This window comes from Tripterygium wilfordii, chromosome 1 (genome assembly GCF_013401445.1).
Source record: "Tripterygium wilfordii isolate XIE 37 chromosome 1, ASM1340144v1, whole genome shotgun sequence".
Classification (NCBI taxonomy): Eukaryota; Viridiplantae; Streptophyta; class Magnoliopsida; order Celastrales; family Celastraceae; genus Tripterygium; species Tripterygium wilfordii.
The window spans coordinates 1,103,302-1,114,885 of NC_052232.1; the positions used below are offsets into that span (position 1 = coordinate 1,103,302).

The 11,584-nt window shown below is 38.4% G+C and overlaps 2 protein-coding genes across 2 annotated transcripts; both read left to right on the forward strand.

Moving 5' to 3' along the window:
* Nucleotides 1–699: 699 nt before the first annotated feature.
* Nucleotides 700–5,548, forward strand: LOC119990275 (type IV inositol polyphosphate 5-phosphatase 7-like). The gene is made up of 13 exons (XM_038836167.1): nt 700–1,564; nt 1,703–1,787; nt 2,193–2,261; nt 2,367–2,451; nt 2,558–2,662; nt 2,761–3,466; nt 3,591–3,784; nt 3,873–3,981; nt 4,101–4,249; nt 4,334–4,594; nt 4,928–4,984; nt 5,065–5,173; nt 5,284–5,548. Exons 1-10 carry the CDS (start codon nt 1,535–1,537, stop codon nt 4,557–4,559), a joined length of 1,758 nt encoding a protein of 585 aa, XP_038692095.1. The 5' UTR covers nt 700–1,534; the 3' UTR covers nt 4,560–4,594; nt 4,928–4,984; nt 5,065–5,173; nt 5,284–5,548.
* A 2,930-nt stretch (nt 5,549–8,478) lies between these two features.
* LOC120002263 (vicilin Car i 2.0101-like) lies at nt 8,479–10,961 on the forward strand. The gene is made up of 6 exons (XM_038850952.1): nt 8,479–9,079; nt 9,367–9,539; nt 9,759–9,839; nt 9,930–10,193; nt 10,282–10,582; nt 10,649–10,961. Exons 1-6 carry the CDS (start codon nt 8,632–8,634, stop codon nt 10,843–10,845), a joined length of 1,464 nt encoding a protein of 487 aa, XP_038706880.1. The 5' UTR covers nt 8,479–8,631; the 3' UTR covers nt 10,846–10,961.
* The last annotated feature ends 623 nt before the right edge of the window (nt 10,962–11,584 follow it).

Here is an 11,584-nt window from a genome sequence, read left to right on the forward strand (position 1 = left end):
CTGACAAACACCCATTAAAACACCCAGATAGAAGAAGTAGGGCTGTGCACGGTCCGGTTAACCGGACCGTGGAGGCTAAACCGTCACCAATCCAGAAATTACGGATTTGTATTTTCTGAAACCAAAACCATCAAAACCCGTTACTGCGGTTAACCGACTAACCGGTTCGGTTTCGGTCCGGTTATGGTTTTTCGTAAAATATCTATTTTGTAAGTAAATCTTAAAGGATTGATAAAAATGTTTCAAAAAAAATCTCAAGGAATGATATATATTATATTAATATTTCATAGTTAATCACTTAATCTAATGGTACATAACATTAGTAATTATATATTATATATTATATATCAATGGTCCATATTTAAAGACATTGTAGTATTAAATGTTATATATTATATATACCGGTTCGGTCCGGTTAACCGGTGGTTACAAAAACTCCAAACCATATCCGGACCGACTTAACTTGGTTGGTTTCGGTTTTTGAAACTGTTTGACCAAACTCAGTCTACTAACCGATCTAAACCGGACAGACCGGTTCGGTTACCAGTTTTGATCCGGTTTTCAATTTCATTTGCACAGCCCTAAGAAGAAGCATTCATTTGTCAATTTAGCCATTCAAAGAAAATAAATATGAAAAAAAAAAACACAGAGAGAGAAGACTAGAGAACAGAGACAGTCCTCCGCATACATTCCCCTTTATCTTTTCCTTCTTTAAGTGCTTTTTCACTTTGGACGGATTGGAAGACCAAAACCGCAAGAGAGAAGGGTACGGCAGCTACAGATCTCACACCCCCTACACTTTGCTGACCGTGGGACAGGTTTTGATCACATAACGGGTTACAGGGGTCGCTTACTGTTCTGGTAACAGAGTTACCATTTCATGTTGGGGGGGCATGCTAGAGATTTGGAGTAAAAAAACCAAATACCCAGTAAGAGAAAAGGCCATTAACACTGATTTCATGTCTCTCCCTGCACTTTATTCTGTTCAAATTCGATACTTTGCTGTTTACTAAGAACGAGGAGGCTTAGGCGCTTAGCTGTGTGCGGGAGACAGGGAGAGAGAAAGTGGAGCCTATAACCTTCGGTCTTAAACGCTGTCTCTCTCTCTCTAAATACTTTCTTTATCTCTTTCTAACAGCCACATTGTCTTGTAATACTTCAAGAATCTCTCATCTAACTTTCACGAATTAAAGCGATTGTCTCTCTCTCTCTCGACTCCTCCTCCTCTTGCGCTCATATTTTCTGGGCTCTTGCTTGTTTTGTTTCATTTAACATAAAAGCATTAGAAGAGGACACTCTGAGAAACCCATTTGTTGTTTGGTCTTTCTGGTTCTGTTTTTAGCAAATTAAGGAAGTCTATTTCTTGATTAGTAGACCTACAGAGCCTGTAACAGTGAAAGCTCAAACTTGGGGACGCAGAATCGCTTATGAGATTCTTCAACCTGAAAGTGTTTTTGGTGATTCTGGGCAGGGCCTAGAAGTTTAGGGATCGCAGAGAATACGACAAGAGCTTGTATGAAGTAGAGCCGAAACAATGGGAGATGGAAACTCCAAGAAAAGCAAGGTTTTTTCTTCTTCTTCTTTTCATCTTGTGCTCTGGGAATCAGAAAATGTCATCAATTTTTTGTATGTTATATTGGAGGTTGCAAACTTGCTTGCAATGGCCGGTCAATTGATTCGTTGTTTTCTTTGCTTGGTGAAGCTCTCATGGTCCAAGAAAATGGTCCGGAAGTTGTTCAATATCAAGAGTAAAAATGAGGAATTTCAGGCTGATGCTGTCTATGGAGGTAAGCGAATTTTTTTTTGGTGTGAAATCAGGGATCCTGCGGTACATGTCTTTAAGCTCAGTATAGGATAGAGGTTGTTCTTCATGATTTATATGCAATTTTCTGTACAATTCTCCACTTTCTCAGCTCTGATTGTTTGCTGTGAAAGAAAGAGAAATATGCTTTACAACTTATTGTGCAAATCTATGATTCAAAATACTCAAATTTTCCTTACCATCTCAATTGCCTAGCAATAGAACAATGCCTTACCGCATATTCCCATTTCTAACACCAAGTTAGCCATTCCACTGCTCTTCAGTTCCTTGCTATGGGTGGAGATATCCCATCGGTGTATTTGACTTCTTCCTGCTGAAGTTCTAGGACTGGTGAATTAACTGTGTTTTTTTCCCTTCTTTATTTCTTCAGGAGGTGAGGTAGAATATAGGACTAGCTTCTCAGAGAGGGAACCAAGCAGAATCAAAAAGAGCAAAACTGGTACAATATCATCATATTTGCATGTCTTGAAGCAGTCATCTTCTAAAACTGGTACCATGACTCAATAATTTTGCCTAAATTTTTGTCTCATCTGCACCGATGCAGACAAATTTAGCAGAAATGGAGAGTCAGGCAGAAGAGGCAGAATGAATCTTGACTGCCCGAGGATCATAGAGGTGCAGAATTACAGGTATACATACTATGCCATTATTTTGTACTTGCCAGTGTTCTTTTCAGGATATTTTATTTTTCTGTCATGCATTGGTATGAACTCCTCTTTCTTCAATTTGGAGCAGTATTTTTGCAGCTACGTGGAATGTGGCTGGAAGATCTCCAACAAGTAACTTGAGTATTGAAGGCTGGCTTCATGCTTCACCTCCCGCAGACATTTATGTTCTTGGGTAGGATTTAGTATAACTGTATCATGGAAAAATATTTTACTGATTTCCGTATTCGAATTGTTACTAACAGAGGCACTTCCATTTGCAATCTCTTTCAGTTTTCAGGAGATAGTTCCTTTAAATGCTGGCAATATTCTGGGTGCAGAAGATAATGGCCCTGCTAAAAAGTGGCTGGCTCTCATTCGAAAGACATTAAACAGTCTTCCTGGAACTAGTGGAAGCAGTGGACGCTATACGCCATCTCCTATTCCCGAGCCAATTGCAGAAATAGATGCTGATTTTGAGGGATCTACAAGGAGGAGGAACCCATCTTTCTTCCATCGCAGATCATTCCAAACACCCAGCAGCTGGAGAACAGAAATAGACCATTCAATTCCCCAACCACGACTTGATCGCCGATATAGTGTCTGTGATCGAGTTATATTTGGTCACAGGCCAAGCGATTCTGACCAAAGTTATAGATGGGGACAGAGGCCTAGTGATTATTCCAGGTCTAGTGATTATTCCAGGCCTAGTGATTACTCTAGGCCCAGTGATTACTCCCGGTGGGGTTTCTCTGATGATGATAATGTACCTGTAGATTCACCAAGTACTGTATTACACTCGCCGATGTACTATGGTGGATCCGAATCCACTGAAGATGGATATAGGATGCCAGGGCATTCAAGGTACTGCTTGGCTGCAAGTAAGCAAATGGTTGGAATATTTCTCACCATATGGGTGAGGAATGATCTGAGAGATCATGTTAAAAACATGAAAGTATCTTGTGTGGGCAGAGGATTGATGGGTTACCTTGGAAATAAGGTATTCTTCGAATTATCATAATGTTTATGAATAGTCTCCCCATGCTTGTCCTTAAATTTTCCGAAATGATAACAGCTATTTATATCCACTAAAATGAGAAAGCAATGTCTTCTGGGTTTTGCAGGGATCTATTTCTGTCAGCATGCTTTTGCATCAAACAAGCTTTTGCTTTGTTTGTAGTCATTTAACTTCAGGACAGAAGGAGGGTGATGAGCTAAGAAGAAACTCTGATGTCGTGGAGATTCTTAAAAAGACAAGGTTTCCAAAGGTTCGTGGGGTTGGTGATGAGAAGTCCCCGGAAACAATCCTCGAGCATGAGTAAGACTATAGACTTTTGATCACATAGTAAATTGTGCACTTTTGAATAGAAGTTGATCAAGATGCTGATTTGTATATTTTGATCCAGTCGAGTTATTTGGCTTGGGGATTTGAACTATCGTATTGCTCTCACATACCGATCTGCAAAGGCACTTGTCGAAATGCAAAACTGGAGGGCTTTGTTACAAAATGACCAGGTATGGTTACATATCTTCTGTCATATCAGTTTAATTTGTTTCCTTTAAATGTTTGTTTGAGTTCTACATCTTATCAATGTGAAACTCTCAATCTGATCTGCTTATGATACTCTTGGCAGCTAAAGAAAGAGCAAAGACGCGGTCGTGTTTTTGTGGGATGGAAAGAGGGGAAGATATATTTTCCTCCAACTTACAAATACTCTACCAATTCAGACAGATACACGGGAGATGATATGCATCCAAAGGGGAAACGTCGCACACCTGCTTGGTAAGAACACCCTCCTGCTAGGTGCTAATGCTACTTAGAATGTAACCACTTGCAATGCTGATTAACTTAATTTTGCACGTAAAGGTGTGATCGGATACTGTGGCATGGGGAGGGGCTCCAACAGTTATCGTATGTCCGTGGGGAATCAAGATTCTCTGATCATAGACCAGTTTATGGCATATTTTGGGCTGAAGTTGAGTCAAACCATAACAACCGATTGAAGAAAAGCACAAGTTATTCTAGTTCCAGAATTGATGTGGAGGAGCTTCTGCCATATGCACACGGATACACTGAACTGAACTTTTTCTGAAAGATGTCATGTCACAATTCTCCCCCATTCTTTAGGTAATCTCTATTTCTTTCTATCTCTTGCATACAAACAAAATTCACGTCTCTGGTAAATTACTTGGGGATGCTTAACCCACCCCTGGTTTTCAAAGCCAGCTGACACAAAATTCAACGTGCACGCTGTGGCTTTGAACCTGTAAACTGAATGGTCTATACCCATGTAATAATACCTTGCAAGAAACTGAGCATGCATTTTGTCATGTCATCTATAGAAATTAGAAAACATCTGGTCCAAAACAGAATATACACTTGTTTTCTTTTTTCAACATTTGTCTTGAGAAGATCCATTGCTTATTCTATTCGTATGTTAATCTCGGTCCCCCTTGGCAGGAGGGCATCTCTTTAGAGATTTTTTTTTTGAAGTGCCATGGAGACAACCAGAAAAAGGTTTGTCATGCTCTCTTTTATACCTGTCTTGATTCTGCCGTAAGTAGTTTCCTTGCCTAATCTCATCTTTTCTTTTTCAGGTGTAAATTTGTAATTTGGATCATCAACTAACTTCACAAAAATAGTTAAATCTGCAGACAAAGTTTCAAAGTTTTGTTTCAAGCATTGAAGTTCTTACATGATTATGAGGTACCAATGTACTATTTGTTTGCTTATTTGTGGGTACTACATTATAAGTTAAAAAATATGGTTCACATGTATTTATGAATTGATGATGAAGTTTTTTTGGGTTTGTGTAGGATGAGCTGTTCCAATCAGAAGCTGCCAAGTGGGTTGAAGAAGATTAATTCTTTCATGATTCTTTATATTATAGATTAGTTCTTAACATTTTTGATGAAAGAAAGAAGGTAAAATGATGTCAATACAATGATTTAGGTTTCTTGCTCTTGGTTTTAACTGCAAAAATGAAGTAGAGTTATGTTCAGAAATTCATTACTGAAGTGATATAAGAAAGGAAATATAATATTGAAGAACATGATGGAAATCAGAATGCACTATTGTTCTCACTCTTTTTTACTCTCTCAGTTTGTTTGTTCATGGTTTTACTGTAAAAGTTGGTGCTATTGATAGTCACTCTCTTTTGACTGGGGTGAATAACAAAGTAGAAAAGCAAACCAGACAGATTCACAGCTTTGGCAGGCATATTGAAGGGCATCATTTGTTGTTTTCACTGGATTATTATTAAATGTTTTTCCTAGGTAAAGCCTTGGTGTTACAAGGCAAGACGTGGGAGAATTCTAACATTTATGGGATTGGAGCCATGGTTAATAGGAAAATACAAACTATCCTTGTCACCACACCAGGAGGTCAGTTTTGTGGTGGAAGTGGAGCCATAGTTTTTACAGAATATTACAGAAAGTAGAGAACAAGAGAGGGAAGTGTGAATGATCAATAGCTTTCAAGAAACCATTATGAGTTGGGGGCATTGCTTCTGTACTTGTTGATGCATGCGCATGTATAGAATATATGAAATGATTCCTAGGCAACATAAAACAAATACAATCATTCACAAAGCAATGTCAAAAACTCCCCACTTTTTCTTTTTTTCCTTTGTAGGGTTGAGTTACACCTGTGACAGAAGAGCTTGACCCCAGAAACAAATTTATAAATATTAATCTTGCAATGATTACAAACATGCTTGCTCCCACAAATGACAATCTTGTCTGATGTGGGTTTTGCAGTTTCAAATTGACTGGATAAAAGTTTTCATTTTCTCCCTTTGCTTCTGGTTTTCTGCATAATGTGACTGGTCCCCAGTTGTGGGCTGGAGTTGCCTTTGAGAGACTCATACCCTAAAGGGGATTAGATAGAGACTTTCCTATCAGACACTATAACCAATAAAGGTTGGTCTTTTCTTTGTCTTGATACCTTATGTGGATGTAAGAAAATAGTTAAAAAACAAAATTGAGAACAAATTATTGGTAATTTTGATTGAACCCTTTATTGTAAATTGCCTAAATATTTTGGTCTTCCTTAAACCCTAAACTCACTATAAGTATTCTTATTGTGAAAACCTTAGTGGCTAAAAAAAGGACGAGAGAATTCATGTGAGATAGTTTATTAATAAAAAATTTACCATCACCACCTATGAACGTAGGCAAGATTGGCTGAACCATATAAAATCATTGTCTTTTGTGTTGTGATTGATCTTGTTTTTAGAATTTTTTTTTTTAATTTTTTGCATCAATTATTTGTTGATCGTGAACATCTTAGGTTGTTTCCGCACAACACCCTTGACTGTTAAAATGTATCACATTATAAAATTGCTCAAAACTTTCATGGAGAATTGCTATCTCAAATTGCATTGAATCAATCCCTTCTTTGTTCAAACAAAAGTAACAATGTGTATCGGGAATTAGCAGGTAAAAACCTATTGAACCTTCGGATTACTCTCCGTCTGAAAGCACTATAACCTTAGTACCAACATTTCTTAACAGGACACCAGCCACCATTTTGTTGATTCTTCTGTTGTTGTTTAGTTTGAACATAATCAGCGAAAGGTTGTGTTTGTTTAGTAGAAATCAAAAGCTAAATTTCGAAATTGCGTGAAACTTGGCGGGCTCACTCAAGACGTTGATTCAAACCGGGCCATTTTACTTTTTGGCAAAATTATGCCGTTTAGGCTTCCAAATGAGTGTTTTTGCCATTTTAGGGATATTTTGTTCTTCTTTATCTTTTTTAATTATAAGTGTGAATTGTGTTTCGTCGATTCTGACTTATTTGAGATTATTAGCAAGATTTTTTACCCATGAGGACAAAATGTGAGAGTTGTGTTCCAACAAGGACAAGTCAAAAAACATTTTAAAATTAAAGACGAAAGTTACAAACTTACTAAAATGTCTTTCGTTCTTCTTCCTTGCGCCACCATACGAAAATGAAGCTTCATGGCAGTTCGGACAAAGTTCAATCATCATTGACCGTCGATGATCACTTGAGTCGCTGGAAAACCAAGGCGCATTATATTTGAAACTCGATATGATAAAATGAGTGAAAATCGTTATGGTTTCTAGATTTGATTATCTATTATAAGTTTTAAATCTGCTGATATTATATATGTTTAAACGATATTTTTGTGTTTCAACATTCATTGTGATGACATTACCAAATGAAATTATCATGTTTCAGTATTCAAACAGATACAATAAAACAAATATAAATTATATAATAAAACACATACAGGAAAACATATATAATAAAACAGATAACATATGACGCATATTCGTGGTATAGCGGACTACTGTCATCCGACCACCGATCAACCAAGTAGAAGTGTCGAAGCACCATGATCAACCCCAACCATCATTCGCCGACATCAACTATTGATTTCACAGGAATTTGATCTTGGACCTTCAACCACCAATGAAAAAACTTGTCTTATATATCCAGCCGTCGGAGACAACGACGCTGCAAGCCACCACCACATGAGTGTAACCCATACCTAAACACACCATTCCCAAAAAGATATAATATTTTATTATTTGAAATTATTATTACTGATTATCTACATGTCATATTTATTAACCCAACAAAATTTTCCGTGAGCATTGTCCCATACCCCTATTACTTAATTGTGCCCTCACTGAGTTCGGATCTCGGATCCGCCACTGGGATTCGGGTCTGCCACTAACAGTTTGTGTGATTCCCCTGATTAAAAACCTAGATATGGACAAAAAAAAAGATACATCCAAATAAAGATACTCTGCTCCTCTTAGGATTAGTATGAATAGAGGCGTAGAACAGAGTATATCTTGTCGTGTTAATACAGTTTTGTCGGCACTCTTCTCTCATCCACAGGGCTGGCACTGTGAAACCTTGTACATATTCACTACTCCTTGGATCATCATCTCTAATTCCCAGCAAAATATGTCTGCTTTCACGTGAAGTGCTGTGGCGCCTCGTTAAGTTAATGTATGCATAACATGGGAGGCCAACCTGTCTCTGTTTCGCTAGACACTTGTCACTTTGCATGTCAAAGACTTCCAATCCACAAAATGCCTAATGTAACATAACATGCTTATCCTTCAATGTGTGCATGTATATATAATTGGAACTCTCTCCCTTAATCCATCCATCAAGAAGCCACGCAAATGATGATCAAAACAGAGCATGCTCTGCTACTCCTCATCTTCTCTGTTTTACTTTCTCCTCTGTTACTACTCTCTCTTGCTTATGAAGTCCCCTACCCAAAAACAGAAGCGGAGAGATGTTTAGAACGTTGCTATAAAGCTGAAACTGAATTCTCTGGATTACTAGAATATGCAGACAAATGTCAAAGAAAATATGAAGGGGGAATCAAAGAAGGCAGAGGGGGAGAGGAGAAACAGAGGGGTAATCCTTATTACTTCCATGCTGAGAGTCTCCAATCAAGATTCAGGACTCAAGAGGGTCATGTCAGGGTTTTGGAGAGGTTCTCTGAGAAGTCTGAACTTCTTGCTGGCATTGACAACTTCAGGTTGGCCATGTTAGAGGCAAATCCAAACACCTTTGTCGTCCCGCACCATTGTGATGCCAATTCTGTCTTGTTTGTCACAAGAGGCAAGTATCACTATCATAATTCTTTTTGGTAACCGAAAATTCTCCAGCCCAATATATTTACTGCACAGTTGAGCCAACTCTAAATTCGGACCGTCAATGTTGGCGAGAGGAAAGACCGGACAAAAGCCCGTGCTAAAAATAACTCTGAAAGGCCCGAAACTACTGGGCATGTGTAACCTCCTTCATTTGCAAGGAATTATCACAGTCAATATTCTATGAAATATTAAAATTTCTGTCGGAGTTGTAGTAACTTAATACATGGTCTTCTTGGTTGCTTAATTGTACAGGTAAAGGAACCATTAGCCTTGTGCGGCAAAAGAAAGAGTCGTACAACTTAGTAAGAGGAAGCGTGGTTTGCGTTCCAGCGGGAACTACTGTCTACTTGGTTAACCAGGACAACAATGAAAAGCTCAACATTGTTAAGCTCATGCAGTCTGTTAACGCTCCTGGCCAATTCAAGGTAAACTAATATCTTGTTGAATAGTTTTTCTTGATCTTAGCTGGTTATCTCTTTGGAATTGGGTTTATAGCGCCCGAGGTCAATAGTTCGAACCAACTAATAAGGATATTTCTTTGTGAAATCTTGGTTTCATAGGCTTGTCCCACTTCCGTGCTTAGCTATCTGAAGGGCATGTTGGGTTGAGTTGTTGCTCGGCTATTAAAACAAATTGTGTTGCAGGAATACTTTGCTGGTGGAGGTACCAATCCGGAGCCATACTACACTGTTTTCAGTGATGACATTCTTGAGAGAGTACTAAATGTAAGGTTTAATTTTCATAATCTAAATATGACTTCCATTAAAGATTCAAATGATCTTCTTTTTGAGCTATGTACTTGTTTATTATGACAGACTCCAAGAGATGAGCTACCAAGGCTCTTTGGACAACAAAAGAAGGGCATGATCATGAAAGCTACAAAGGAGCAACTTAGGGGATTAAGCAGACATGTTTCTTCCCCGGGAGCGACAAGCCATGACTCTAATGCTCCATTCAATCTTCTAAATCAACGTCCTCGATACTCCAACGAGCACGGCCAATTTTTCGAGGCATCACCGGAAGAATTCAAGCAACTGCAGACCATGGATTTATATGTTGCATTTTCAGACATGGACAAAGTAAGGCACATCTTTGCATATATAATCATCAAAAAGTTCTGCAACTTCTTATTGCAGTAACTCATAAGCTTGGGATTACAATATGCAGGGATCAATAATGGCGCCGCACTACAATTCCCGAGCGACAACAGTTGTAGTGGTTGTGGAAGGACATGCGCGGATTGAAATGGGTTGTCCACATCTTTCTCAGGAATCACAAGGACAAAGAAGAGAACAGAGAACTGAACAAGAGGGATATTACCAGAAAATAAGTTCCCACTTGTCACCAGGTGATGTGTTTATCATTCCGGCAGGTCATCCATTCACAATTGTTGCATCCGAAAACGAGAAGTTGAGAACTGTCGGGTTTGGAATCCATGCCTGGAACAACCAAAGAAGCTTCCTTGCAGGTAACTACGCACAGTAAAATGAATTTTTTTTCTCACTGGCTGGCTTAAAATTGCTTTGTTATGAAGGAAGAGACAACATAGTTCAGCAACTGGAGAAGGAGGCAAAGGAGATGTCCTTCAATGTACCAGCAGAGCAAGTGGAGAAGGTATTTAGCAGGCAGAGAGAGAGCTTTTATTTGGGTGGGACTCAACAGTGGCAGAGGAGGGAGGAAGGAAGAGGCCATCCCTTGACTTCCATTTTTGACTTCCCTGGTTTCTTCTGATAGAGGGGCATGGTGTCTGTCATGTAATATACAGCGGTGTAAAGAAACTATGGAGAGAGCTCTGTCTCTAACTTTCCACTGTCAATAAATAAGCAAAAAGTTGCATGAAGGAGAAACATCTAATGAAGGACTTAAAGGAATCGAACAACGATCAAGCAGCGGAAGAATAAAAATTTTCGATTCCTAATCCGAGGATCTGTTTAAAAACAACATTCGATTATGGGTTTAGAATAGTTACCCTTGTAGCGCGCCTTTCGTACTGTCGAAGCATCCAACGAACACGAATTTTCTGATCGTGCCTCTACGGTATCCACACGAACGATGCAATCTTCGTGTACGTCTCACGTCCACGAACGAAACTCACGAGCCCTCCGGTTGCTAGACCGAAACGAACCCGCCGTCTTCAAATCTAATTCAACACCTTGAATCAGTACAGTGAGCAAAATAGGTGAACACCTTTCGAAAGACTCTCAGCTTTCTCAGAAAAACTCACGTCTGACTTCTATGTTTTCACAAAAACTTATTCTTTTAATAACAAAATTATTATATATAATAATAATTAAGAATGGATGACCATTCACCCTCGAATTCTATCTCTTTGTAAACATATATATATATACACGTTCAACACTTTTGTGGTTTTTTATATATATATATATATATGTATTATATATATCTTTATATATATTTGTAAACATATACGTATATATATATATAACACATTCAAACCTTTTGTGTT

Bases quoted from the DNA above. Each gene is read 5' to 3' on its own strand.
- LOC120002263 (XM_038850952.1), top strand. From the start codon at position 8,632: ATGATGATCAAAACAGAGCATGCTCTGCTACTCCTCATCTTCTCTGTT. The intron at 9,080-9,366 runs GCAAGTATCACT...TTAATTGTACAG, and splicing joins TGTCTTGTTTGTCACAAGAG to GTAAAGGAACCATTAGCCTT. The intron at 9,540-9,758 runs GTAAACTAATAT...ATTGTGTTGCAG, and splicing joins ACGCTCCTGGCCAATTCAAG to GAATACTTTGCTGGTGGAGG.
- LOC119990275 (XM_038836167.1), top strand. From the start codon at position 1,535: ATGGGAGATGGAAACTCCAAGAAAAGCAAG. The intron at 1,788-2,192 runs GTAAGCGAATTT...TTATTTCTTCAG, and splicing joins GGCTGATGCTGTCTATGGAG to GAGGTGAGGTAGAATATAGG. The intron at 3,467-3,590 runs GTATTCTTCGAA...TGGGTTTTGCAG, and splicing joins TGGGTTACCTTGGAAATAAG to GGATCTATTTCTGTCAGCAT.